Source organism: Chinchilla lanigera, unplaced genomic scaffold, assembly GCF_000276665.1.
Source record: "Chinchilla lanigera isolate Chin_1 unplaced genomic scaffold, ChiLan1.0 scaffold00052, whole genome shotgun sequence".
Classification (NCBI taxonomy): Eukaryota; Metazoa; Chordata; class Mammalia; order Rodentia; family Chinchillidae; genus Chinchilla; species Chinchilla lanigera.
This window is the reverse complement of record NW_004955453.1, coordinates 4,671,603-4,672,629: the sequence shown is the minus strand read 5'-3', so window position 1 is coordinate 4,672,629 and position 1,027 is coordinate 4,671,603. Positions and strand designations below refer to the sequence as shown.

The window sequence follows — 1,027 nt, the reverse complement described above, 5'->3', positions numbered from 1 at the left end:
CACACCGCTGCTCACTGCCTCACGACACATGACATACTCAGGAATCCTGCTAAACTGTAAGTTTAAAACGAAGAAACGCATATACGCCATTTTTATGCACCCGATTCTTGTCAGGCCTTTGGAATACATCATCTTGTTCATCTTCCTGTGGCAGGTGCTACTGTATTTTAACACTTTTGGGGCGGTGGGTGACTGGGATTGAACCCAAGACCTTCATTCTAAGGTTTATCCTCAGCCCTTCCTTTTTTCTTTTCTTTTTTTAAAAGGAAGGGTCTCTCTAAATTACTAAATTGTCTAGGCTGGACTTGAATTGCGATCCTCTTGCCCCAGGCACCCAGCATGCTGAGATACAGGAATGCACCACCAGGTCCAGCTCATGTTTTATTTCATATTGTTTTAATGTGTGAGAAAACCCAGGCGCAGGGCCCTGAGTAGTGGCGCTGGGATTTAACTCCAGGCTGAACCCTCTTGCTCTGGAACATCCTCACACTTGCTTTGCTTCAAGAGATGCCAAAATGAGGCTATGCGCGCCTCTCAAGTATGAAAGACTCGGCCGCACAAAGTCAGCTCCAGGCCTCTCGCAAAAATAAGCTTTATGAGGAGCTGAGGAAGTGGTCGTTGACAGTGGGCGTATGTAGCTCCAGGAAGACTGTGTAGCCGCCAGCCTAAGCAGCTGAGCGCCGGTGAGCCGCAGATGGAGGAAGAGGAAGTGACCCCGGCTCCCGTTTTTCGCGGGGAGCCCACTACGTTCTGTCTCGCGCGATTCCAGCGTCCTGAGTCCGCCCGGCCGCCCGGGGGCGCTCGAGGCCGGAGGGGGCGTTGCGGCGCCGCCCGACGTCGCGCCCTCGGCGACTGCGCAGTGCGTAAGTCAAAGCCGGGCTCGGGCCGGGAGCGGGGCGCCGGGAGCGGCGCGGCCTGAGACGCTGTGGTCTTTGCGGAGCCGGGAGAAGGCGAAGGCGAAGGCAGCTGCGAGCCCCGCAGTAGCAGCAGCAGCAGCCCGAGCGAGCGCAGCAGCAGCGGGGCGGCC

The 1,027-nt window shown here is 56.6% G+C and overlaps 1 protein-coding gene across 1 annotated transcript; it reads right to left on the bottom strand.

Annotated features, from left to right (window-relative positions):
* Positions 1–368: 368 nt before the first annotated feature.
* Positions 369–994, bottom strand: LOC106149791 (translation initiation factor IF-2-like; the record flags this gene model as incomplete). The annotated part of the gene is given in 1 exon segment (XM_013519953.1): positions 369–994. A coding segment is annotated over 1 exon segment (460 nt), but the record flags the coding sequence as incomplete, so codon positions are not given.
* Positions 995–1,027: the final 33 nt, after the last annotated feature.